The sequence below is a fragment of the Mugil cephalus genome, chromosome 13, assembly GCF_022458985.1.
Source record: "Mugil cephalus isolate CIBA_MC_2020 chromosome 13, CIBA_Mcephalus_1.1, whole genome shotgun sequence".
In the NCBI taxonomy this organism is placed as follows: domain Eukaryota; kingdom Metazoa; phylum Chordata; class Actinopteri; order Mugiliformes; family Mugilidae; genus Mugil; species Mugil cephalus.
The window spans coordinates 9822292-9847509 of NC_061782.1; the positions used below are offsets into that span (position 1 = coordinate 9822292).

At 46.8% G+C, this 25218-nt stretch overlaps 1 protein-coding gene across 14 annotated transcripts in view; it reads left to right on the forward strand.

Annotated features, from left to right (window-relative positions):
• tacc2 (transforming, acidic coiled-coil containing protein 2) overlaps positions 1 to 25218 on the forward strand; it is a 46209-nt gene that overhangs the window by 10093 nt on the left and 10898 nt on the right. For 10 of the 14 annotated variants that reach the window (XM_047602254.1, XM_047602255.1, XM_047602259.1 and 7 more), the window contains 6 exons: positions 402 to 6578; positions 7249 to 7887; positions 11582 to 11839; positions 22605 to 22705; positions 23507 to 24923; positions 25097 to 25132. In XM_047602254.1, coding sequence (XP_047458210.1) covers positions 402 to 6578; positions 7249 to 7887; positions 11582 to 11839; positions 22605 to 22705; positions 23507 to 24923; positions 25097 to 25132 — 8628 coding nt within the window. The remainder of the gene's footprint in view (positions 1 to 401; positions 6579 to 7248; positions 7888 to 11581; positions 11840 to 22604; positions 22706 to 23506; positions 24924 to 25096; positions 25133 to 25218) is intronic. The other 4 variants (XM_047602260.1, XM_047602268.1, XM_047602261.1 and 1 more) reach the window with 2 other exon arrangements.

Genomic DNA, 25218 nt, shown 5'->3' on the forward strand with positions numbered 1-25218 from the left:
AAGATTGACTAAAAAATGATTAAGAAGTATGAAGGCAATAGTTCATCATTTAATATATTAAATCAAATTTAAGTCTTTGAAAAATAACTACTGCCGGACAGTCACAGCAAACTAGTGAAATCCTCTTTTGTCATATTTTAAGGCTTAAAAAGTTATCAATAAATGCTGAAATATGCTGAAAAATGCTGCCTAGTGTAAAGCCTACATAAACAGTGTGTGTGTGTGTTTTGGTGTGTATGAGCAGATTTGCACAAACAGCTGATAATTACTCTCAGACCAGCCTGTGTGTGGTTGAGCGTGCGCATTTCTGAGCGCTGTGCCTGTGCATGGGCTCTGTGGCATCATGGAATGAACAGCTGTCCGCCTGCCGAGTCCTAACTGTCACCCAACCCTCGCCCCAGGCCTCATGGCTGCGACCCAGTTATCACAGATGTCCAGCCTTCACCTCGGCCCACTGCCACACCTTACCCGGGCGGCCGACCCCTGACCCCTTCCTCATCCGTCGTCTTAGACCTGGAACTCCAAGAGGCCTTTAAGGAATGTGAAGAACAAATGGCATCACTGGGCATGCTCACTCCCACGGAGCGCCACAGCCCAACTATGTCTGAGACGGTTAACGATGCAGGGAAGACGGCTGGAGAAGGGACGGTTAATGAGTCTAGTGAGTCATCGTCAGTGCCTCCAATCACGGTCCAGCCAGGGCATAGCAACGGGGGCCATGGAAACGAGAGTACACATGGAAACAGTGAGGCAGCAAACAGTCAGAAGGATACAGTTGTGTTTAGTTTCAGGAATTACATACTGGGCACTGAGGATAGAGCAGGGACAGAAGAGACAGGCGGGGAAACAAAAGCAACTCAGAGTCTGGTTGAATGTGCAGAGACTGAGCCAGAGAAAGAAACGGAGACGGATGAACCGAAGCAAACGCCCCCGTGCACACAATTAGAAATAGCAACAGATTCATGTAAAGAAACGTCCAAACATGCTGCGTTCAGTGAACAGGGAAAGGATCTAAGGGAGGATCATGTTGATGCAGCTACTGAGGAGTGGAAAACAGTGGCTAGGGAGAAAGGCACCGAGGCGAACGTAACGAAGGAAAGTGATGAGATTAACATTTGTACAGTTGAAACCAATACCGATAATTCAGTTATAGGTTCGTCAGAGTGCAGCGCTCAGTTAAAGGGTAAAGACACATTATTAGAGCTGCGGTCAGAGGCACAGGCCCCAACAGACGAACACGCGGAGAAGAAGGGGTCAGAGTCAGAAGCTGCGAAACAGACGAGTTCAAAGAGCGACAAACAGACCGAGCAAAATAAAGAGGCAAAGAAAAAGAAACACAGGAAAAAGAAGAAGACGGAGAAGAGCGCTGCAAAGTCTGAAAATCAAGAGCAGCCTGCGTCGCTCCTAAATACAGGAAATCACACAGATCCTCTAGTATGTGATGAATCAGTGTCAGAGGCACAGGATGTGAGATGTGGGGAACAGCCTGATAATAGCATTGATTGCCAGCAGCAGCCGAGTCCTGAGGGAAAACCCATATCCAGCCCCCCACTATCATCCTCTCACAGCGGGTCGGATCATCTTACACCCCCAGCCTCTTCACCTGTGTCCAACCCCGCTCTTTCACAGAGGCCTCATCAGTCACACAACCAGGACACACCAAGTTATTATATGCATCAAGTGGAGCCACATGTAACTGATAATCAAAAGACACCCACAACATTCGTCCAAACTGCAGTCATCGATCCAGCTGCTTCCAGTGATCAGATATCAGGTGCACAAACGGAGGAGGCTGTAGTTACCACAGGCACAGAAATACTCACTCGGGAGGATCAGAGCCCACTCTCCGGCAGCACAAGTTGTGTGGGAGAGAGTAGCGTGGAAAGCGCCCTTGAAGAGGCTTTAGTGGTGGTTGCTGCGTTGCCACTGACAACACCCACACTGCCAGCAGTGATAGAAAGCAAGAGAGAGGGAGAAAGCGCGAGGCGTGATTCACTGAAGAGAGAGGCTAGTGAAGCGATTGCAGAGAGTGAGAAAGAAGTAGGAGAAAAACAATTCATAGGAATAGAAAAGTGCCTCAGCGCTGCCGATGGAGACGGAGGCGAACTCCTGGGCAGCTCTCCTCAGCTCCCGTTAATCGGTTCACAGGGAAAATGCTCACTTGCATTCTCAGCCAAAGAGGGACAGGCTGCCTGTGAGAAAAGCTGCAGCAGCAAAATGCCACACAACTCTTCAGAGGCTGAAAATAAGGGACCGACGGACACGACGGTGCACGTTTCAGACACGGAGATCTCGCCAGCCGAGGAGGGAGAAGCAGAGAGGGAGCCACTCCGGTTAGAGGCATTCATCAATACTTCTCCCCTTGGGCTACTCACTGGTCCTGGTTGTCAGGATCACAGAGCTGCCGGATCGGAGAAAGCAGGGGAGGGAGGAGGAGGAGGAGGAGAGGAGGTGGGAGAGAAAGGAGGGCTGGCTAGAGTGCACAGTTCATTCAGCCAGCCACAAGGCTCTGCTACTGGGGTGTCATCAGACAAGACTGAAACGTGTCCGCCCACCGATGTTGCCGAGTCACAGCTGAAGTCACAGAGCGAGCCGACGGTTACCATCACTGAGAGCATCAGCACAGAACAGGACCGTCTCCTTCACCCCTGCCAGGAGCAGAGTAGCGCAGCAATTGCACCTCTCCCCACTCCCACTGAGCAGAGCTCCAGCAGCAGCACGAACGGAGGAGGAATAAGGGCTGATCTCAAACTGAACTTGATTTCGGAGGAAGCGTCGTCTCTGGGACGCACTTGTGAGGAGTCACCCGTCGTGGAAACAAACTACAGCCAAGTCTCCCTGCCTTCAATCTCACCTCAGCCTTTGACTACTTCACAACAAATCCCAGTCAAGCAACAAGAAAGCAACAATCAACAAGTTCAGCCTAGTAGCACAACAGAAGTAAGGACCGCCGAAAGTGCAGCTGAGTTCCAAGTCGAAGCTCATATCCAGAGCAACAGCGACAGCCCTGCTATGTCTGGAGTGGGTGTGTATTTATGTGACAGCACTAGAGGTAACAACAGAGTTCACTTTGCAGACAATGTGAAGGGAAAGGGCAGTTCTTCTGTGGACCACAGGAACATGTCAGGGGCGACTTTGGACTGCGCCTCTTTGCCACCGCTGACTGTTCACGAGAGTTTGCGGTATCCTGTTGTTGAGGCTAGCTACACCTTTTCAGACTATCTCAGCCCAAAGAAGCCAGAAGTCCCCACAAAGCCAGCTCCTACCAAGGATGACACAGCAATACGGAGCTCAGCCGATTCTCCAAAGCCACACACTGATGTGCAGTTGGATAAAGGTGATATGGGAAATAAAGATACGGAGGAGAACTCTGCTATAGATCACTCAGGTAATGACAGCTTGGAGACCAACACTGTAGATGTACAGTCGGTGACCGAGGCCAGCGCAAAACAGCTTCCACGTCCCACTGAGAACAATCAGACTGGTGATGGAGAGTTCTCTGAGCTTTTACAAACACCAGGAAGTGTCATTTCTCAGACCCATCATCCAGCAGTTGAAGCAGTGACAGCAAAGGTGACAGAGCAAGAAGAGACGGACGCAGGTGCTGTATGTCAGCGTTTACCTGAGGATAAGGAAACCACTGTGTTAACTGCAGATTCTAAAGACGCAGTCAAAAATGAACTGTCCCACGAGTCACCTTTAATAAGTGATATCCCAATCAATGTGGAAGAAAAAGAAGGGACGCAGCATGATGTTTCGTCTAGTTTTGTGCTTCCAGTTGACGATGTTTCCCGCGAGCCTTTAACTGATGTCTCTGCTGAGCTCTCTGTCGGGCAGCTTCCTGCTGATCATGACCCCACTTCAAAACCTGAACCTGTGACCTTGACCTGTGCAACCTACTCTGCTCCCAGTCGTCCACCTCTCACCCAGTTAGACGAGACACCTCCTAGTGGACTAGTTAACACAAATGCCATTGACCAGCCCAAGTCCACAATTGACTCAGCTAATCTGACAAAGGATGAATCACTGACTTCAGAAGAGACAACCTCTGACCAATCAAGTTCTGTCACTAATCCTGCTTTTGTGCTGCAGCCTCCTGGCCCAATGTTGAGTCATTTGGAGTTCATTAGTGACAGTGATGTATCCCTTCCTGGGCAGACAGATAACAACAGTACTGGTGGTGACAGCACCAGCGTCTCCGGAGAGGTGGACGGCAGTCAGCGCAGAGAAGTGACACAAGTGTGTTTAGCACATGATCTGGAGTGCAGTGATGTTAAAGCAGATGAGATTTGTCCAATCATGGAGGATAGAAATGATGCTAAGGAGTCTGTAGCGGGGAATTCTGTTACCAATAATCTTGTAACTCCCTTTTCACAAGTGGAAAATCTGCCTCCTCCGTCTGTGCCTCCTGGTGCGGATGATGTTCAGGCAATGGGTGAATCTGATAAAGTAATTTCCCTAACTCATGCTGAGCCAGACTCTACTGGCATTAAACCTGTTATCTGTGAAGCATCCATTAGGGATGACCTCTTAAATGCTAGCTGCCCACTCAGCCCTGACTTGCCTACCGATGAGGCTTATAGTAAAACTGCCCAAGAAAATGTGAAAGAAGAACACAAAGTGGGCGATGAGACCTCGGTGCTATTTGAAGAGAAAAAGAAACAAGCTGGTGAGGAAACAATGGATAATCAAAAGGAAGCAGCAGAGAGCAACAAGCTGCACACAGGAAACAATGGCACAACACCACAACAGAGTAATGGAACAGATAAAGAGGCTGTGGAGAAAATTGCAGCCCCGCAGCCACCACTTAAACATAAAGTACAAAAGACTGAGTCACCATTAAGTGAAACGTTTTCCTTATCTACCAGCACACCTGCATCTGAAGAAGTGCTACGCACTGACTCAAGCGCTGAACCTCAGACTGTTTATGACCAGAATTTGCACCAAACTCTGGCAGCGACACTGGAATGCAGCTCTGACTCTGCACCAGATTCAAGCGTAGCTCTTGGCCAATCGCAGTCCGCACCCGAACCCGACTGTTTTGCTCGGCAACAGGAGCAACAGCAGCAGCAACGGCGGCTGGGGTCCAGACATCCCACAGAAGAATTGCCAGGTGGCTGTCTAGAGAGGGGAGAAAAGACAGACAGCGAGACCCAAGCAGTGGTTCGGGGAGTGAAAGGGGCGACAGAGGAAGCAGATGTGCCTGTTGGGAGTTTGTGTCAGTTGGGAGGCAAAGAAGAGCTGGTGGGCGATGACAGTATTGGTAGTGAAGGAGTGATGGGTGCAGATAAAGGTGAGGCAGTGTTACCAGGGGTTGAAGGGGCAAATGTGCCATCTCAACTTGATTTAAATGAGACAGGTAGGACGGCTGAGAGAAATACCTCATGTGACACAGAGACAGTAACAACTTCCTCTCACGTAGGTGATACAACACAGGAGATAGATGAAAAGGAAAGCTCTGGGTTAGGGGGAGGTGGGTCAGATGCAGATTTAGTGCCTGACACCGCATTTGTGAGTGATCTGGATGGTAAAGGTCAGCAAAAAAGTCACGTATCAGCCGCCTGTCAAGACCAATATGTTGAACCTGGAACGTCAAAGAACAAAGCTGTATCTGTTCGGTCTGCGTCACAGCAGCATGAGACCTCTCCTCCCCAAACTTCTGTCTCATCAAAGGCCGGCACAGATAGTGAGGACATTGATACACCCGTAATTCCAAGTGCAAAGCAGGCTGAAGAAATTCATGCAAAGGTATTCAGTGCTCTGCCAGATCCTACTGGGCAACCAGGAAGTGGGGAAAATGCTTTCAGCGCTGCCACGGCCGTGAACGGCAACAGTAGTGAAAGTGGGGAGTGTGAAATTCAGGATACAGTGTGCGTGCCCCTTGAGCAGCAGAGCTCCAATAAAACTTTAGCCACACAAAGAAGCCCAGTAGTACAAACGCCCATAAAAGGCTCTGAGGTGATCACAAAAGAAGATAAAGCAGCTTTGGACGGAGAGAAAGTTAACAGCCAGGGAGAGGAACAAAGTGAGATTAAAATAAGGGACAGTGAAGGAATGGAGAAGCAGGGGGCTGTAAATTTAACCGGGAACGCTAAAGAAGACAGTGGCTCGGGGTCGGTCAAAGCTGCAGGCCCCTTTCAAAGTGGGGTGTCAAGCAGCTCTGAAACATCTGTTTGTCCCTCTGAAGGGAGCGTTGGTGCTCCTAAGGCAGCAGAAATAGACAATGATCAAACAGATTTCACATCTGTTGTTTTGTCAAAGTGTCAGGAAGACTTTTCATCAACCTCCACTGTGGCCCCGATACCGGATGACCAGGTGTCACTGTCAAAGCCCCACAGTGATATTGTGGAAACCCCCATTGTCACTGCTCCTGAGCGTGAAACAGAATCTCCTGAAAAAGCTCCTGCCTGCAGTCCTCCTGTTGAACAAGTGTCTGTGAACATAGAGGCTGTTGATGTGTCAGAGCGTCCCGCTCCTGGACTAACGGTCCAGGAACCAGATACAAACTGGATAAAGGCGCTAAAAGAAGCCGCCTCCCACTCTCAGAGTGAACAAGTGAACAGACTGGAGACCTCAAGGTAAACACAAAAGCATGTGTGAGTTTGAAGTCTTTTACATGAGCAACATATCTTACGGCTGATAGAAATATGTAAAACATCTGAGGAGGTAATTATGGAAACGGCTTAATGTGTACACGACGTAGCGTGTTAGCGCGCAGTCACTTGTGATCTACTTAAGCTCATGACAAAGATAAACGATAGGGAGAAAGGCAGAAGAGAGGAAAGGATTATGAATTGGCCACAGAGAGATATCTTAGCATTCTGGTAACGCCATGTTCATTTGGAGTGTTATTTCGAGGAGCAGTGTGACAGTGAATATGAATGAGGAGGTAAACACAGAGCTGCACTTTGTATTAACTGGAGCTCGGGTCAGATGACTGCGTCTGCTGAACTCTGATGGGTGTAATGCAGCCTTTTATAGTCAAAGGGTGACATCAGCTGTGACATCGTGCCTGGTCTCCAGGGCAAGAATGAGCCGCTTTCTCCCACAAAACACACTGCAACACACCACAACAACAACAACGCAAGCATACCTCCAGTACTTCTGCTGCACACATACTCCCTCTTGTAGTGACGCATGCTACCGCTGAACACACACATTTGCGATTTGTCATTCACTCCTTGAGCATGTGCTGTAAACTAACCAACAAATCCACCAACCCCCCCTCTTCTTATTGTTTTTTTCCAGACCCCTCCCATCTCTGGAGTCTCCACAGCTAGAGTTTCTCACTCCCACTGAAGACTGTGCTCCTCCGAGACAAGAGGAGATCCCACCAGAGGTTCAGGCGGCAGAGGAGACGACAGAAATCCCATCTTTAAACCTTCCGAAGAAGCCAGTAGACCTTCCTTTGCCTTTGAAAAAGGCAGCAGATCTACCAGAACCAACACGGAAAGCAGCAGAGCTTCACGAACCAGAGCAAAGCACAAAAGTAGAGCTCCCAGAAGTGGAGATAAAAACCGAGCTTTCAGGGGCAAACGAGAAAGAAGAAGAGCCTCCAGAAGAGTTTAAAGAGCCAGTAAGTTCTACAGAAGCATCAGAGGAGCAGGCGGAGGTCTTCGAACCAACGAAAAGGACAGAAGAGATCCCAGAGCCGACAGAAAATGAGATAGAATCCCTAGAAGAACCAACAAAGGATGAAGAACCAGAAGCAGCAAAGACAACAACAGAGCCCCCGCAACCAGAGAACAAGCTGGTCAGTGAGCTGCCAGAGGAGCTAGTGGAAATACCAGCACAGATCCCACCTGTGGAGCCATTTCAAGTCCCAGCTGAGAAAACTGCAGTGACAGAAACAGTTGAGATTCCTACTGCAGAGCCACAGGACAGTTGGTGAGTGTCCTTGTAAAATCAACAATAATTATTTCCTTTTGTTGTTCTGAAACTTTTGTTTTTATTAAGGTGTAAATGACCTGAAAGCCTATTTTACCAGTTTATATGCACCATAAAGTTTCGCTAGAAGGCTCCTACCAACTTTTAGAGCATTTACGAAATCATGTCCTTATAATCCCTAACTGACTGAAAGTTTTTTTGTGGTTAAGTGACTTTCCAACAGGAAACCACATCAGAGTGATTTGCAATCCACGATTTAGACCTGATCCCTTTTCTAAAATTTATCACAACATTTCCTTTTCAGTGATGCATCAGAGACAATTTTCATTTCAGTAAACGTATTTGAAAAAATCTCAGGGGGGACATGTGGTTTAGAGCTCACACACACACACACACACACACACTGCCCTGTCCATCACAAATTTAAAATGGATTTCCATGCGCTTGGAGAGAGTTCCCCTCGGTGGCTTTGTTTGGCTTTCAGGCACTTGGAGGTCGTCTGGCGGGTTGTTTCTGTCTGCAGCGGTTTAACGGTGTCTGATTGGACGAATGAGCCGGGGGTCCCACAGACTTGTAGTGGTTGATGTAATGGCGGTGAACCCTTTATGTTGTTAAAATTTCTGGCTACTATAAATACATAATAAACTTGTGTGTCGTCTGGTTCCCCCTCCAGGCGGAGTACTTTTACCAACGAAAACATGCATACACTGAAGCATTTAATCTCGTTTAACTCTTGTCATGCGTTTTCACTAATTTAAATCGTGGCCCTATGATTTCCATTCATTGCCTTCTCCCCGATATCTCGCGTTTTTGTCACCCTCTCCTGCTGCATGCCGAGGAGCCATCCTGCATGCCACAGTAGCACTTGCCGCCTGTCAGTCTCAACACTTGCCCCGTCACTGCTGTCGGAGACATGCAGCTTGGTTCAGAGCACGAAAGAGGAAGAACAACATCGGTATTCCCTCCTGGTTTCATCAAATGATAAAGTTACCCCTCCACGCATGTGGCAGAGGCAGAGAATGGGACGGCACAGCCGAAGATATGTGTGTGTACATGTGTTTCCTTTTTTTTTTTTTTTTTGCCTCCGCCCCCAGAGGCTGTCCTAGCTGTCAGTCCTACTCAGTCTGTGCGGCTTTATGCACTGAAGCTTGTAGTGGGAGGAATTTGGGCAGGCACTCAGCCCCACTGAAGTCATTTACACAGACCAGACAGAGTGGAACAAAAGCCAGAGTTCAGGGAAACACTTGAGCATGTGCTGCGGCGTGAGTGCGCATGACAGAGTCGGCAAGAGAGCCGCAGACAAGAGGAGAGAAGGACTGTTTTGGACTACGGTATAACTCGTGGAAGATTCAGTTGTTGATTGTAGTTCCCTCTGAAGTCGTGTGATGGGTTCATCCATGGCTGAAATCCGGGTGAGTTGTCAGAAAGTAGCTGCCCAGTTTTGTTTTGTTTTTTTCTCAGCGCGTGTGCGTCTACTGTAAATGTTTGTGTGCAGTAAGTCCTTCCAGGTGCTTGCAGCAGATGGTCCGTAGGTAACTCGCGCTAATTACGCTCTGCCTCTGCTGACCTCACCAGATGGGTGGAGGGGAGGGACGAGCAGAAAGACGAAAGGACAGGAGCCTTTTCCTGAACAAAGTTGCGACATAAACAGTGTTCCTCCTCCCATTGAAAAAAAAATGTTACAGGTTAGAGCATGTTGTGCTTCCTTCTCTGGAGCTAATGATTCCCACTGCCTGTGAATTTTCCAATAAAAATCCAGTATGAATGACAGACTTAACGTGAGAGTTAATAAATGATTTTGGTCCTTCGACACAACATGAAGACAGTCATACTGTCTTACTGTATTATATATATATTAACAGTTAGTTTTAATTAAACATTTTTTCCATTTCCTCTCAAACTTGAGAACAGCTGTGACTGTTTAGCTCCTTACGCTGTAGGATATTCCTCATCCATATTTTTGGAGTAAAAATGAGGTAGGATGTGCCATAGCCCACATTGTACTGTAAATAGACTAGTCGCCATGGTGACTGTAGGTTAATTTGCTTTTTCCCGGCACGAGTGAAGAGGTTGACATCATATATTCTAGCATACTTCTCAATAATAGTTTAATCAATGCCAAAGTGACGGCAGAAGAGATTTATAAAGTATGCATTCATAGTTTAAACAGGGTCTCTGTTGTGTGTGTTCATGTGAGGACAGTCTGAGCTAGCGGGTTGGCTTCAGGACTGAGAATGGTCCTCCCATCATTGCAGCACTTAAAAAAACATTTTCTCCATACCTTCAGCTGGTTTCGTTTACAGCCCTCCGATTGGCATTAAACCTGGACGTTAGAGTCCAGCTGTTTCTCGTAGATTACGTAAAATTCGTATGTGTGTGGCATGAGCACGGCACAGTAGCTTCTCTTCATAAATACATACCTGGAGGTTTTATATATTTTAATAGGATTATTATACTTACTACCTACTAGTACCAAATCTCGGGTTTACCTCCAGCTGTCTGTGAGGTGTCCTTGAGTAATGCCATGCACACAGCTGAATTACTAACGTGACAGAACTGTGCTGGACAGCCTCCAGATGTTAATACCTGCAGTAAAAGAAAACTGTTGTTGCTGTAATTTCATGCTCATCGTTTCCGGAAGCAGCACTCAGCTGAAAATGCCCCTATAAAAGGTAATGTCAGTAAATACAGTTCACCGGTGCCCTTGAGTGGAATCTCATTTCCTGACAGTCGTATCTTCTTGATTACTTTTTTCTTTTTGCTCCAAAAATTGTTATTTTCTTCACTTTGGAGGCAGGAGCCAGTCTTATGACAGTATATTGTGACCGGCTTGTTTCTATTTCCAGGCTGCGTGTGCCAAGTTGGCCACAGACGCTGACACATGTATGGCGTTGGCTGTAGCGCCGGTGTAAGTTTCTGACCAAATAAAAATTCCTGTACGGAGCCGTATGCAGACGCCCGGCATCAATTAGAAAAAAATTCACTACTTTCTGTAATGGATGGGAACCACACCAGAGTCGAGATGTAAACCGTAGCTCGCTGCGCCCTTAAGAATAGCACACGCACCCTCATTAAACGTTATTAAATTCTGACTTTACTGGGCAGAGGTGGGGAATAACAGGGCTCTGTTTCAGAAGCTCCTAAAAAGTGCAGCTCGGTACACGGTTGACGTGAGCGCTGTAAATGTCCTTTAGTAGATGGAGGTATTGTGAAGCTCTGTTTTGTAGAAGAACCTACTGGGATATTTTTAGAGCTAAAACAGAAGGCATGCCCCAAGTGGGGAACAGCTGCATGGGCGTCCATCGCATTGCCTGTCAGATTAGAGATTCTACCACTCCTGATAAGACTGGCCTGGATCCGGTCCAAATCCACTCCACCAGGTGGCCACTGATGACAGAGGCTCCCTCCAAGAAGCTGCTCCTCTGCAGAAGCAGGCAGAGCAAGCATGGGCTGTCATGCCACGGGGCGGCTGAGAGCAGTTGAGAAAGCGTTCTTAGGATGGTTGGAGTGAGCTTTTTATTTTTCAAGTCACTTCTAGGCTTAGATGACGGCACAGAGCAGAGCGCTCCGTCCGCTTTGAGGTGAGTCCGGGGGTTTCGGGGTTTCGTGCCGAAACGTGACGGAAAATGCGCTCCAAAAACGTCGCACCTGTAGATGTTTTTTACTTGATTGTTTTGTGTTCCCTCCCCTGCAGGCCCTCCCTCGCTGAGCAGTCAGAGAGGGGTCACCCTGCCCCTGCCTCTCCCCCACCTCCCGCCTCCGAGCACCACCCTCCGTCTGCCCACCCTCCTCACCTCCCAACTCCAACACCACAGGAGAGTCACGCACTTGAAGCTCTAACGACCCCGCCTGCCTCCCCCCTCCTCCCTCCCCCAGCCCCTGCCTCCCCTCCTGCGCCTTCTGACTGTGAGGACCATCACCCTGCCTCTGCGCCCTGCCCTGTCCCACTAAGGTACGAGCATGTCGCCGTTTCTCAGTGTGCTTGTGAGATTGTTTATCGTTTCACTGCGAGGCTCTAAATGTCGCACTCACGTTTAGATCTTCCGAATGTGACATTAGTGTGTTTGTCTTCCTTCAGTCCTCACGGTAGATTTGACCGGTGCTGACACTAGTCTCTTTAGCCTGCTTCACGAAAAGCAGCTATGCCCTTATCCCTGCCGACAAATCAGGTCAAATTACAGCATTAAACTGACAGCTGGCACATTGAACTATCTTTAAGATCCTGATTCTCACAGCTGCTCCAAATGCTCTTATCCACTCTGTTTCGTCATTTTTACTTAGTAGTGGAGTCGTGTGGGAAGACTGACACCGTTCACACGTCCGCTCTGTAAATACGAATGCACTTGAGGATGACACATCGCTATCTGCAGAAATAGTTCTTGCCTATTTTAGCCCACTGCCGCAGCACAAAAAAGCGTGGGTTTTTTTCCAACGCTAGTGCAGTAATAAATTATCGCTCGCCTATGTCAACACAATGCAACAGCAGAAACTCTAACAAAATGTTTGGATCTGATTTTCCTTCCACATGCTTTTTTGGAAGAGATATCCTGGGAAAGTGTAAATCTGAGCCGAAGCAAGTTAAGTTCTGTGAGAAACCCTTTGTGTTTGGTGAGAATCTTTTATAGAGGCTTGTGAAAGATGGTTCACATCTTTAGGGTGGGGGGACTATAAGGCAAGAGAAATTCTTCCACTTGAGTGGATGAACTCTGGTCCTTCCACTAGTCTCCTAAAGGGCTGGGGCAGTGGTAAAAATTAATCCTATCTGTGTGTAGTCTCTCCTAAATGTCTCTGCCCTAGACGGTCTAGACTCGAATCAGGTGTAGCTGTCCCAGAGATTACAAGCCCACGCTTGCATTTGCTGGATGGTTTCTTTTCTGGTTTTCTGGCACTTATTTCCTGCAGTCTCTTGCTTCCTGAGAACTCGCCTGTTCTCAAGAATCAGACTAAACAAGCAAGTTCTAATGCTTTCATTCCTGGTGATAGTAGGTGGACTTTATTACCTTCGTTTTTTGGAGCCGAGCTGTCGCTTCCTGTTTCGTTAGGCTGCGTTAGGCTTAACAGATGGTAACAGACGCTTCTTCCAGATGAAATCTTCAAATCTGACGCTGAGCAAGAAACGATCCCTAGAAGAAAATGTGAAGTAGACAGTCCAGAGATCCGCACATAGAAAGATTACACACGTGATCATTGCTATTTTCAAAGGGAAATCCAGAGCAAATTTTGTCTGCTAAGTCAACAACTGATCTTATTACCCCACTCACTAAATTACAGTATGGCATCGCTATGCACTCCTACCACATGAATTCAAAGGAAGCGGGATTTGCTAATGTGAACTTAGCGGTCATGGAAACTCAGATGCCTACTGTATAATTGTGGCTTGTTAACGGTGGATATAGAAAAGGGACAAGGGCCAAATGTATACATGGATATTTTAAACACACCACGCAAAATGCACACCAGAAGCCGTCCATGCATCATGGATGAGTCACTGCGTAGCCCCACAGTGATCACTGAAAGCCGCAGCTTCAACACAGAACACTTTCATTTTCGTTGTGAGCACAGATTCCCCGTTGATAGCACTAAACATTCTTCTGCAGATCTTCTTGGCTTCGAGATTTATTTCACAGACTTTATCTCATTAGGAGGAGTGACTCAGCCGCTTTCATGGTGCTGCGTCACTTTACAGCCAGCAGAGGGTGTCTTCCCTTAGCAGAGTCCAGTCTTCACGCCGCGCTGCCAGTCTGTGTCTGCACTCTGCTGTCTGAATGCTGCAGTCACCTGGCGGCGCATCCAGGGCTGAACACAGGGAGACACCAGCTCTCAGTTGGAAAAGGGACTGAAATGTATTTTTGTTTGTGGACCAACACTTTTATTTGCTTATGGCGTATGTGAGCTGTATCATTTAGCTTCGTAGACACAAACCCTCACAGAATTTTGAGAATGCCAGCCTAGTGTAGTGCCGTTCGTAGATTATTTATGATATTTGAGAGGTCTGTGAGACATCTCCGGAGACTGTGTGGAGCACTAAGACAGGGACTGAATAGTCTGACAGGATGCAACAGATTGTCCGTTTTGCCTGCAGACACACGCCATCTGTACCAGCGTGCCTAGGTATAAACTACACTTACTGTAACAGGCCCCGCAGCGACTGGGCAACTCTCTCAGAGCCGCAAGACATTTATTATCATTCTCGAAGACAGCTGGACAACTGCAGCTTTAAACCTGTTTGTTCCAGTTGATGAAAACCGTCTTCTTTCATGGTGAGATAAGGGGTCTTCAGGCCAAAGACCCGCAAACTGACGTAGAGATTTAGTACAAAGAGATTAAGTAGGGACCCCCCTATCTACTATACGTGTTATATGTTAATCTAGTGCTACTTATAAATATACATTATTATTATCATTTTACATTCAATAGTAAGCTATTCAAATAATACACAGGTTCAAATATTATTATTTTTTTATTTCAATCTTAGCCTCTTGTGCCCAGTAGGCTCCGCCCCCTATCGCTACTCTGCCTATCACAACACTGTATATTACATGCCATAATTATTTTCTTGACAGCTTTAACTTTAAACATAGCTTAATACTAACATACTAAAATATGTTGGATCTTTGTTAATGTGTGTTTAAAGAAATTTAAATTTGCACTATTAAGACGAAGTGAGGAATCTCAGGCTTGTTTTTGTTTTTTCAGCTCCTCTCATGCTATTAGAATAATTTGACAATAATCTGAGATTATAATAAAAGCCCTCACTTCCTTTTATGTGAGACTGTAAACGAAGCCAGATGTAAAGCACTGCATTTTGGAGGCTTGAGATTTTAAACAGCTGATGTTCGTCACCCTTATCTTGTGCAACACACGTCAGCTATCGAGATAGTGGCTTGATGGATGTCTGAGCCTTATTTTCTTCTTTCTAAGGTTCCCTAATAAATCCCCTCCTTCTGTCATTTACTTATTACATGACACCCAGCCACTGAAATCCCAACATGTGCTGTGGGAAGATAAACTGTGTAAGCGCACGCTCCACCCCCCAAAGTGACGTGTTCACGACAGCGGTTCAGCTTTTCACGGCGTGCGAAACACAAAACCCCAGACTCGAGCCCGCGGCTCTTTACAAAAAGGAAAACATCAGCGTTCGATATCATCGCTCACGTCACACTGTCAGAACACTGCTCTGTTGTGTTTGACAGCACGCCAAGACGAATTTGAGCATTTGAGCCATTTTAGAGCACGCCGGCGGCGATCTTATCCGTCCTCTAAATTCAGAGTTAGTGTCCCAGTGTGTCATCGGTGATGTATATTTATATGAAAGGATGACACATTTCCAGTTAAATGTCCGCAGATGTGCAGTCTGTTACTGGATGATGTATTCATCAGAAACTCTCCATCTTTACACTTTACACACATTTTTTATTTGCTATTTTGTTATCATCCACTGAGTCAGCAAGGCCTTGAAACCTCGACGGAAGTGCAAATTTTCAACAGCCATCTACGGTGTATTGATACATGCATGCAAGGACTTGCCGTCTGCATTTAATCCACCCGAGTGAACACATTGCCTGCGTGCTCTCACTTCTATTCATATTTAATTCCAGTTTGTCTGTTTTAGATTTTTAATGCAGCTAAGACTCAGAGGTACGAACAGGTTATTTTTGTCTGCCTCTACGTCCTCAGCCAGTGAAAGTATGTTTTAACCCTTTCCCGCTAAAACACAAATTGTCCTGCACCGTCGCAGCCTGCTTCGCAGCAGATACTATTATTGCCTTTAAAACCCTCGAGCAGACCGGCGTGTGTGAATCGTAACGACCCTGATTCTTCCTGGATGCCTTTATAAATCTTTCAGAAAAAACTGCCACGTCCGCATCTTCCAGCTCCTGAGTTTGTTAAATTTTTTATTTTCTGCAGTTGAGGCTGAGCTGCGAGACCAGACTCTTAAGGCAGCAACAAAAATCCCTTGAATATAAGCTTGCGTTTCACACATCCGTACACGTTTTCTGCTCCAGATACATCTTTGGACTTGTATCGGGAGTGGCAGCGTCAATCAATAGTTTTTGCTTTAGCAGGGTTCTGTGTTGGGATTTGTGAGTGGGGCCAGGGTCTGTGTTGGGAGTTGTGAGTGGGCCAGCGATTTTACATGCCCCCCTCGGGCTGTGAAGCATCGACCACAGGCCTCATATAGAATTACATCAACAAATTCAGTGAACGTCGGTTCATGGACGTGTTCATATCCAAATGCTATCCTTTTTTCCTTTTTAAAACGCGGGTTTGGATGCGAACACCTGCTTTTGTGCTACGTGTTGCGCCACAGAACTGGAGATTTCTCACTCAGCTTCAGTTTTTCACACTCGCATGCAAAAAGATGACACCTGAAACCCCGATACGGCGGCTCTCTCTCTCCGGGTCCCGAAGGCTCAGGCTATTGTAGTGAGCCCTCAGCTCCTCACCCTTTCCCATGAGTGCACAATAGATTTATTCATCTCACATTTCCACTGCCTGTCATTCCCGCTGCGCCTTCATAGTTAGTGGGAAAATTCAGTTTGTGCTCAGATTTCCATCCCACAGGACACATTTTTGGGGACATGTCATGTATGGTGGAGAACACAGGATGCAGTTCAGTGTTTGGTCAGTAAATTAGATCAGCAGCTCAATCTGCCGCCCAGGGAGGCAGTATTGTGAGAGATTTTGATGCTCATATTTCAGGAAGCACATCTCTTTGTCTCTTTTCCCACACAGCTATTGCATTTTGCATTTAAAAAAAAAAAAAAAATTACTTGACATATTTCTTAAATTTGACCTTTCTTTGTTTTGTTGACGTGTGCTATGTGAGATCCTGACAGGCTTGAAGAGCGGAGAATATAATCAGGTCAGAATTCAATAACATACACAGCTTCTCCAGCCCATTGTTTACCTCTGGGTTCCCTCTGGTTGGCTGAGCCGAGTGTTGGAAGCTTCCACTGTGTGAAAAGGAGGTGCAAAAAAATGACACTTTTTGCTTTGCAGATCACTGGGTGAGAACAGGGAGGGGGATCCTGGTAGGGGGGAGACAGATTCTGGAGGTGCACTTTACTGTGGGTGGGTGGGTGGTTGGATGGGAGGAAGGAGGGGGAAGGACATAGTGATGGAGAAAGCGCCTGTGACACACAGAGGTTTGGGGGGTTCTCTATTGTTTGGCTCTCCTTGCGCAGGAGCAGACAAGAAAAAAAAAAAAGCTGCTTGTCTTTTTAAAGGCGCAGGAGGCTGCTGTCAGGGGAGAGAGTGGATGAAAGAGGGGGGAGGAGGCAGTGAGAGCAGGAACACAGCTCAGCGATATCAGCAAGCAAACAGAGAGGAGGCACCTCAGATGCTCATGCAAGAAAGCAGGATTGTTATTTTACCTACTTTTTGCTTTGGATTATTCTCTCCTTTACATTCTGCTCTTGGACATTTTATTCCCCCCTGGTGTTGCATCATTTCTCCACCAAATGAGAGGCAGGAATATTCCACATCAACACAGGCGCAGACATTCGGGGATGCTGTGCGTAAAGTGAGGAGCCCTTAATCATCCGCTGCCTTGCTCCTGATGCGAGCAGAACTCGCTCATCCTCTGCACTGCAGCACAGAAGCTCAGCCAGCGCTCGCCTCCTCCGACACAGGCTGCCCGCCCGCTCTGGATCAGCATCACAGCCGAGGAGGAGAGGGGCTAGCGGGTGGATGTGGAGGGTGGCTGGGGAACAGAAGCAGCCAGGGGGGGCAGGGGTGGCAGATCTAGCTGAGGATGGGAGCCAACGAGTCCATGGAGCAAGGACAGACCCGCTGTCCCTCTCAGGAACACATGTGAGTCTGAATGAATCTGCATCCCTGCTCAGAGCTCAGCGGGTAAAAAAGGAGGACAAAATCAAGAGAGATGTTATTTATTCAAAAGCTGGAGGACTGTCGTGTGATGGTTTTTATTTATTCATGCCTTTGCATTGGTCCTTAATGCATCATGGTTTAACATGCACCATACATTTAACTTTAGTGCACTGACCATTGCACTGACCATTTTGGTGACGTTTGTGTTGTTTATGTTGAGACGCGAAGGCTGAAGAAAACCACCACGAGTCTTTGTTTTGTTTCCTTTCTTTTGTTGTGCCATCGTATATGTGTCACAGACTATAACACGTCGACGCAATCACCCAAGCATGCGTGCATTGTTGCTTTTGTGATGTAAATACGGATTGGGAAAATGAGAGCACGTGCACAGGCACATGTGCATCGGCGCGCTCAGACTACAGCGCGTACAGTGTGGACGAGACGTGATGGCTCTTTCATGGGAGCCCACGGAAACCAGGATACAGTAGAGCAGGTGCCGCTGGGAGGCTGGTGGGGTGATGTTTTCGTCCTGTGGGAAGGAGGCCGAGACCGCCGCTCTGTGGAGCAGGAGCCGGTGACCGTGCCGAAATAGAGCACGCAAGATAAGAGAGTTAGAGACGGAGCAAAGAGTGCTCCACTTTGCTTTGTTTTATTTATATCTCAGATGCACCACTGCTCAAAGGGGAGAAGGACCCGGGGAGGAAAATGAACTTGTGCATATGTGCTCCGTGTAATGAATGATTTATGGCATAACATAGTCATTCGTTCTCTCGAAGCTCTGCAAAGTTTAGATCTAGGAGGACTGAACACTCGAAGATATTTGCAAGTATCAGCCTTTTACTGCTGTTGAGTTAGCAGCTGTTGCAGGTGCGCTAAACCAAAACACAGTCCCCGTCATTAATAAGACAGAATTAATGCATCAAAGAACTGCGTGGTGGGAGCTTTAAGAAATCTAAAATGACAGTCCCAGGTGTATTGTTTTCTTCCTTGCCAGCATTAGTCTGAAAGAAACCCTAGCACCTGATCTCAGAGCCCATGTATTTCTCCATTGCCGCTCTCACCGTGACTTGTTGTCTCCTAATGCGCCATCTGCTTTCTGTGAGTGACTCAGATTAGGCTAGGAAAGGTATTACTCTTGGAGATTATCTTCGTCTGACACTCTTTTGTCTTAATAGCCTCTTTGTTTTGAGATTGAGTGGACCCCGTGGACAAAGGGAAGCCAGACTCCAGAGGAGAGGTCTTTAACAGAGGACATCTGCTCTTTTAGAGGAATAAAATGTTTGCTACAGGTTGTGTTTGTGTGACCTGCAGGGAGGGAGGGAGGGAGGGAGGGATTCTCTATAATATTTCATTTCCTGATGTTGACAAATCCCTTGCAGGAGACATACGGTATAGTCTGTGTGCACGTGTCCTACTGTAAAGCTTCCACATGCTGCTGTGTACAGACACTAGCCATATGAAAATATGTTGTTGTAGTTTTTCACATGGTGTGCAGTGGGTATGATGTAATACTTTATTTCCAGTGGCTTATTCATCAGAGGGTTTAAAGCACAGCAGCTCCCTCTGTTGGTGTGTGTTTCTACCTCAGGGGACTGACAACTGAAATCATATTTTTAATATCATACACTTTTTTTTCTGTCCTCTTTAGGACCATGAAACAGAACAAATACGGCATTTAACCTCATCATGCAGTTAAAATGTGCTTGTTCGTTCATTTTTTTCTTATTCATTCAACATTGTTTCTTATAGACATTTGCTAATGCAAATCATGCAACAGATTTATATTCTGCTGGAGCGTCACTTTATGCTGACTACGATGCAGTTTTTCCCCCGTTGCTCGGAGATACAAGAAGCAAATTTTTTGCACAATGGATGAAACTGAAAAAAATATAGAGGAACATGAAGGAAAGATTATGAAGCATAGAAACGAAGGGAATGACCAGGACAGTCGAGAGAGATGATGGAGGGACTGCGAGGCTGCTAATCCGTGGAGGCTAATCACACAGCTGCCTTGAGAGCAGCAGCCCGCCTCCATTCATCCCTCCCTCTTCTTCATCCTTTTCCCTTCCCTTTTAATCTAATCACTGTTACCTTTTTAATGGCAGTCTTCAGTGAGTGGTGGAGCCCAATTTAGCTAATTTCTTGTCTACATGCCGGTGTATCCAATTTCCCCATGGGCCCCACAAGCGCTGCGAGAGCTGTTTAGACAGACCAGACTGAGGTGGGTTTGGCTGGAAGCAGAGGCACGTCTGGCTGTCTGAGACGCACCATCTCCCTGCCTCACGCTGCAGAGTCTCTGTCTCCGGGCAGTAAACTCAGCCTGCGAGAGGCTGCTGGTAACTGCCGCTCTCTTTGTTTCTATTCGCCTCCATCTTTTTTTTTTTTTTTTTTATGTTCAGCCCTGCCGCTAAAAGCTGCTGAAGACGTGATTGCGTTACTGCCGAAGAGATTCCCATGTGACGTTTATCCACCTAATATTGGATTCATAAGCCCATTTAATCACAGCTCTCCTTCGGTGCTTATTTCAGGTTTATTAGATGTCACTTCCTTAATTGTGAGTAAAATAACAATAATAGTCAGTCCTGCAGGGATAGCGGTGTAAAATGTTTTTTCTTTTGTTTTTCATTCAACCCACTTCATTGGCCACGAGCAAAATGATGCTGATTGCCTCATGTATCTATAATGTGCCTTTATTTTGCTTCCGTATCCTATAAAAGACTAATTTAAAGCCTGTTAGATAGTTAAATTGCATTGAGTGTGTGTGGTGTGTATCCCGCCACCTTGTTACCCCCCCTCTCTTCCTCCATCATACTGGAACATATGGCTGGATCAACCTCCAGTTGCCATAGAGACACAGTGTTTGCACTGGCATGAAAAATGTTCTCTGCAAGGACATAAACGGAGCAGTGAAATGAATCCCTAATTACCTTATTTCTTCCTTTTTTGACTTGACTCCACAGCTGTTGACTGCCATATTTCACCATATTTAGTGTTTATAGGCAGCTAAGTATCCTGCTGAATTCGGGGAGAACACTTTTCTTTCCACGTGTCAAACTTGAGCGGGTCCCTTCCCTCGGAGCTGTCTGTGCCGCTGCCTGTCTGACCGTCTGACAACATGATCCTGGTTCCCAGTGATTGATGCAGATGGATTTCTAGGCAGACCAGTCTTATCCTGCTGGGACACACCGGGCCCACACAGAGATTAGGGCTCTGGCTCCCGTCTCGACCATGTGCCGTCTCATCTGGCATCGCAATCACTGTAGCCCTTTTAATAAGTATTGAGTTGAGCTGTTACCATTTATCATTTTATACCCTGTTGGGACTTTAACATGCCGTCAAGTACAGGATGAGGAATTGTTTGGATTTGTCAGTGGAGCACGTTGTGGTGCAAGTGAAATATTATGTCAATATTACACGGCTAAAACAGCATTACTAGAAAGAAGCAAAATATTCTTATATTTAATCAAATCTGCCAATGGGTTAAGGTTTTTTTGCTTGACAAAAATCTTGTTTCTTGAACTCTGCTGTGATGTGACCTGGCAGATTAGCTGGATCAAGATACTGCCCTGAGAGAAGCAGTGTTCAATTTTGTCATAATTCTGGCAGAGAATGGCATAAAGGTAAACGGGTATCGTGAACTTGAGAGATACACTGGTGTTTCAAATAATGACAAGCAGCTTCTTTAGAAGTGGTTTGGCTGCTGGGCGGTGTAGACCCTTTCTTTGTGAATTCACGAGTAGCAGAAAGAGAGGTACGTGCAGAGAGAGAGAGAGACAGTAATAGAGTATCGCAGGAGGTGGGCTACAGCAGGCGGTCTCATTTAGATTTAGAGACACCGTTTCCTACTGGGGAGGAGTGGAGACGGACGTCGCGGATGACAAAGAGGAGCAACGCAAAACGGCTGCAGAAACAAAGAGATCTGGGTATTTGATCATCGAGAAAAGGGAGAGAAGAAAGAAAAAGGAAAGGTTGGATCCAGAGGTTTGAGTTCATCGTATTAGGAAGAAGCTGTGGCCGCGTACCTGAGAGTCAGGCAGCAGCATTGTGGTGAGGAGAGGTGCAGCCCACACCGGCAGCCATGGCAGTGAGTGCGTGGCAGGCTCTGTCTCCACTGCAGTGGGCTCGCTGGGGCTGGGACACGCTGCTGGGTGGGGCAGGAGATGCCGACAGCCCGGACTCAGACCCAGCTCTGGGGCTCCTCCGGCGTCTCTCCTGGAGCTCCCGTCATGACAGCATGATCAGGGGACCGGTCAGACAGAGGTGAGACAGGACGGGAGGCTGGAGACAGATACAGTCAGATTAAATGCACTGATCGACAGAGCGTGGAGCCGGGTATCCGGGATGTCTGCAAGCTTTGTGTTAAATGTGTAAGATAATGAAAGAGGTCTATACGTTCAGAATGATAATGTATTGATTTTCTTTGCAGCCTATTGTCATGGTAGCATCCCCCCCCCCGCCATGTCTGTTTTATGACTGTCACATCTTTAGGTCTCATGGCGGTGTGGTGTGTGTGTCTGTTGTGATGGGGTTATACTGTGTCTCAGGCGTGTCGTTATCTGTCACCTCTCTGCAGATTCAGCGTTTTCATTTGAAGCCATTAAAGTCCACTACAAATGAAGGCAGAAACACATAGTGGCCTGGGGCTTATTTGTTTTAGCCAATACACATTTCAAGGAACAGGAAATTGCTGCGTTTCTTAGGTGATAATCTGCCTGTTGTTTGCAAAATGCTGCTCTTTAAATCAGTAAATGGATTTATGATTTAGATTTCCCTAAAGAATGATTTCATTAGCTTACTTGGAAAATATTTTTTTGCAGCTCGCGTGATATGAATCTGATTGATAGCAGCCTTCGATTAATATTTCCTCTTGTCTTTTGTTGTAGGAGCTCAGACTCTGATGGAGCTTTTGAAACCCCTGAATCTACAACTCCAGTAAAGGCTGTTTCTCCCGCTGAACCCCAGAGAGAACAACTTCATGACAAAGGTAGAGCAGGAGGATTATTCCATGGTGTGTGGTTAACTCTCATTATACAGGTACAGGCTCTGTTACACTGTGGTATTTGTATTTAAAGTGTTATTACACCATCTAGTGGATTAAGGCCGTATTTCACCTCTAGGAGTCCATTCAGTCTTTCTCTCACAATATTTATTGAAATTACCTTGTCAAAGTAGCGCAGAATTAGGTACAAAATATATACAAAAAATAGTGAAAGACGGTATCAAATTTGAAATAATGTACAAAATATACAAGAATATACAGCAGTGTGTCAGTTTTATACAGTGTGGGAAGGGAATTTCAAAAAATGCTTAAAAAAATTGGAATAAAATAAAATATGGAATAAAAGTATCAGTGAACGTGGATATTGTGGTAATTAGTGCAAGATAGGCAGTGCAAAAAAGCAGATTACTGTGCAGAAGAATATGTAAAAAGGACAAATCTGGTCACAAAGACAGTCTCGGTTGTGAGTTATTGTTAACTCAGGCTGGTGTTGTACAGCCTGATGGCAGTTGGGATGAAGGATGGAGGACCTCCTTCTTCATCTGGGTCTTTCATGACTCCAGCTGAGAGATTTGTGAATTATTAACACCACATTCATTTCGGGATGTGTCAAACATCAGCTGCTATCCGGATCTCCATGTGGCTATCTTGATAACACCTGCAGCACACCCACAGATCAGTCGTAATATATGATGATCTTTATTTTTATTTTATTTTTTTAAATGTTGATTGGATGTTGGGCAAATGAAATATTTGTCGTAACTCCTCGTATCCGTTTCGTCGCAGACACCTTGGATGGTGTTCCTGCCGCTGGGTTGACCACAGGTGATCCGCCCGGTCTTTCTTCGTCCAGTGCTTTCGATGAGGACAAGCCCATTGCTGCCAGTGGTGCATATAACATTGAAGTTTTTGCCACAGAGGCCACAAGTCACACTCTGACCCGTTCTCTCAGCCTCCAAGGGGCAGACCTTGATAGTTCTAGTCTGCTGGATGGATCGCTGTCTGGGGGTTACCGTCCACATTCTGAATCCTTCAGCGTAGGCACTGAGAGTGCCCCGGGGACGCTCCGCAGGCCCAAGAAAGTTCGCCCTGGATCTTTAAAGAAGAAGCCTCTCCTCAGACAGAACTCCAATCCGGAGAGTGCAAGCCCAGCCTCATCCAGCAGCACCCCAGAAATCAAGAAGCGGGCAAAGCCTCTGACTGCCAGCCCTCTCCCAGCTCAGGAGGAAACAGAAGGAGGCTCTGCGACGCCAAGCCCTGGAGGAACTCTCCGAAAAACCAGGAAAAGCCGCGTGCAGACTCCTCCTCCTCTGCCCGAGGAGACCAGTCATATCAGTCAAGAGGAGCGCAGTGTTGTGCCAGCCTTACCCTTGTGCCAGGAGGAGGTCCCTCTCCCTGGTAGTCTGACAAACGAAGAAGACTCCCCAATCCCGCCCAGTGCATCCTATCAATGGGATCCAGAGAACTTTGAGAACATCGACCCTTTCAAAACTGGAGGAAGTAAAATTGCCAATTCCCCTGATCTGGGTCGTAAAGCTCCTGTGTGTGGCCCTATTCCCACCCCTCCAGAGAGTCCCCCTGTTCCTGCTGTGGAACAACGTCTCCCCCATTCCCCCGTTCCCCCCAAAGAGCCAGTCACCAACCCTGAGGAGCAGCCCATTATTCCCAAGCGCCAGCCAGTAAGACTGGAGTTTGACTACTCCGAGGAGGGCTCTGAGGCGTCACATCAGGCCTCTCCTCCGCTCAAAAAGGTGGGAAAGAAGCCCGGTGCCAAGATGCCTCTGAGGAAACCAAAGCTGGGGCTGAAAAAGGCACCTCCGCCAACAACGGAGCCGCTAGACAACACCCCTCAGGCACAACACAATGGCAATGAGGATGAGATCCCTGTTCCTAAAGCAGCTTACAACTTTGAGCCTGACAAATGGGACGACCCAAACTTCAATCCATTTAGTTCAAAGAAAGGTATCGCCAATTCTCCAAAACTACCCCGGCCGTCTTATACCTTTGACCCCAATAACTTTGATGACTCCATAGACCCTTTCAAATCCTCCAGCAATATAAGTAACTCCCCGCCGAAGGCATCAGCGTCCTATGAGCTGTCATCCAATGACAACGATAATGAAAATGACAATGACAACGTCGGGGAACTGGAGGACCAAAACCAGAACAAACCGGCCAAGAAGAAGAAAACGCCTATCAAATCGTAAGTTCACATAGTTGCACCAGAGGATAGTGAAGCGCCCACACTCCCTTTCAGAACATATGCAGGAATATTTAGCTTTAGTCTGTGTTTGTATGTGGTTCATGAGTCTACTGTGCCAGTGTCCTCTGTCTGTCTCTCTGTCACCTGTGTCTGTGTATTCTCATATGTCACAGGAAGTCCAGGGGTGTGTCTTCTCTATGTTGTCTGTTGTAAGTACAGGGACAACAATCCACCCTTTCTGACCCTTAATTCCACGAGCCTCTCCTTTTAAAGCAGCATGTTGTCCCTCCTCCTA